Genomic DNA, 1,749 nt, shown 5'->3' with positions numbered 1-1,749 from the left:
TCTGAGCACTGCCCCCAAAGGGTTCCTCCCTCAGTACAACCGGGATGATGACCGGTTCTCACCGCACTGTCTCTGCCGGGTCAGCGCCAGGTGGAAGGTGGGGAAGAGACAGCGGCTCCCGCACACTCATGTAGTGTTGTCATTGGGGTCACCTCGCAGAGCCACAGCCAGCCCCCAGGAATGCACACGAGGGAATGGTACTGCCCGGCCCAGCCCACTTCTAGGAGCCGAGAGTCCGAGGGGCTCCTGGGAGCGCTGTATTCATGTACCCCATCCAGTATGTTCTGGGAGGCGGCCGGTGAGTGGCTTTGCTGTGGAGAACACAGAGTGTGTCAGCACCCGTGGCCGGGACCGCTTCCCTGTGGGCCCACACACTGCCGTCCTGGTGTTTCAGGTCTCGGTCACTGCGCGGGAAGACGTGCCTGCCTTTGGACCCCCTCTGCCCAGCCCCCCTGTTTTCCAGAAGGTAAGAAACTCTACTTCTCTGCTTCTCTTACCTCCAAGGGCTGGGGCTCCAGCGGTGTCCCTCAGGGGGACAAAGGGTTAGCCCCTTGGCTGCGAGACCTAAGGTGTGGTGTTTGAGTCTACCCAGGGGCACCTTGAAAGAAAGGCCTGGCGATCTGCTCTCAAAGCGTCAGCCATTGAAAGCCCGGGGGGCACAAATCTGCTCTGACACACGCAGTGACAGCCAGGGTGCGAGAGAGGTCTCAATGCCTGAGCGGCCGGGTTGGGAGCTGGGGGGACTTGAGCTGGGGATATTAAAAACAAGCAAACAAATAAATCCAAACCCACTGTCATCAAATTGCTTCTGACCCACAGTGACCCTACATGGGTTTTTTCCCCCCTGACATTGCAAATCTTTATGGGAGCAGACAGCTTCCGTGGTCTTCTGGAGTGGCTGGTGGGTTTGAACCCCTAACCTTGTGGTTTAACCCTGATGCAGAATCCACAGTACCGGCAGGGCTGGGAATATTAAGGAAGCCTTTTTGCAAGCTTGAGGGAAATCTTACCTGGGGTCTCTCCTTTCCTCCTCCTCAGGTGGCCAGTTATAGAGGTGTTTAACACTGGGGGAAAGGGGTGCCTTCGCCAATAAGAAGGTGGGGTGTTTTTGGTTTGCTCGTTTTGTTTTGCTTTATTCTGAAATACACTTCCCCTGTTCCGGTCCCAGGAGTGTTGGCCAAGAATTGCCTTCAGACGTAGCCACGTGGGGGTGGAGGTCTGGTTTCCCAGGGCCAGGGAAGCTGGTTTCCACGATGGTCCTTTCTGGACAGATGTCAGAGGGAGGACCTACCCAGGGCTCTCCTCATTCCTCCTGCCTGCTCACCTATACGTCAGGCTGGAGCCGGAGGTGGGAGAAATCCTAGGGCCTCTTGTCTCTTCCAGGGCCCCGAGTTCAGGGAGTTTCTGCTCACCAAGCTCACCAACGCTGAGAACGCTTGCTGCAAGTCGGACAAGTTTGCGAAGCTGGAGGTGAGAGCAAGGTTTCTGAAGCCCCCCCCCTTTCTCCCTCGGGGGTCTGTTCCTGGGGCTCCTCAAGAGAGGGGCTCCTCTTTTGTCCCTCTAAGCCCTCAGCCCTGTGTGTGGATAAGAGAACTATTGCTTCTCATGGAAACTCCACCCAAACTTGAAGTCTAGACAGCCATCTAACAGACACTGGTTGAGTATCTGCTGTGTAGCCAACATGGACAAGCCAGGCAGCCCGTCTTTTACGGTCCTACAGGTTGGTGTGGGGACGTTAATAAAGAGAGA

General features: G+C 56.2%; 1 protein-coding gene across 1 annotated transcript in view; it reads left to right on the top strand.

Annotated features, from left to right (window-relative positions):
- RAP1GAP2 (RAP1 GTPase activating protein 2) overlaps positions 1–1,749 on the top strand; it is a 267,961-nt gene that overhangs the window by 221,299 nt on the left and 44,913 nt on the right. Inside the window, exons 15-16 of the mRNA XM_045299948.1 lie at positions 395–466; positions 1,384–1,470. Coding sequence (XP_045155883.1) covers positions 395–466; positions 1,384–1,470 — 159 coding nt within the window. The remainder of the gene's footprint in view (positions 1–394; positions 467–1,383; positions 1,471–1,749) is intronic.

This window comes from Echinops telfairi, unplaced genomic scaffold (assembly GCF_000313985.2).
Source record: "Echinops telfairi isolate 266 unplaced genomic scaffold, ASM31398v2 ScPeMD7_7458;HRSCAF=8496, whole genome shotgun sequence".
NCBI classification, from domain to species: Eukaryota; Metazoa; Chordata; class Mammalia; order Afrosoricida; family Tenrecidae; genus Echinops; species Echinops telfairi.
Note: the sequence above shows the minus strand (reverse complement) of the source record. Positions and strands in the feature narration are given on the sequence as shown.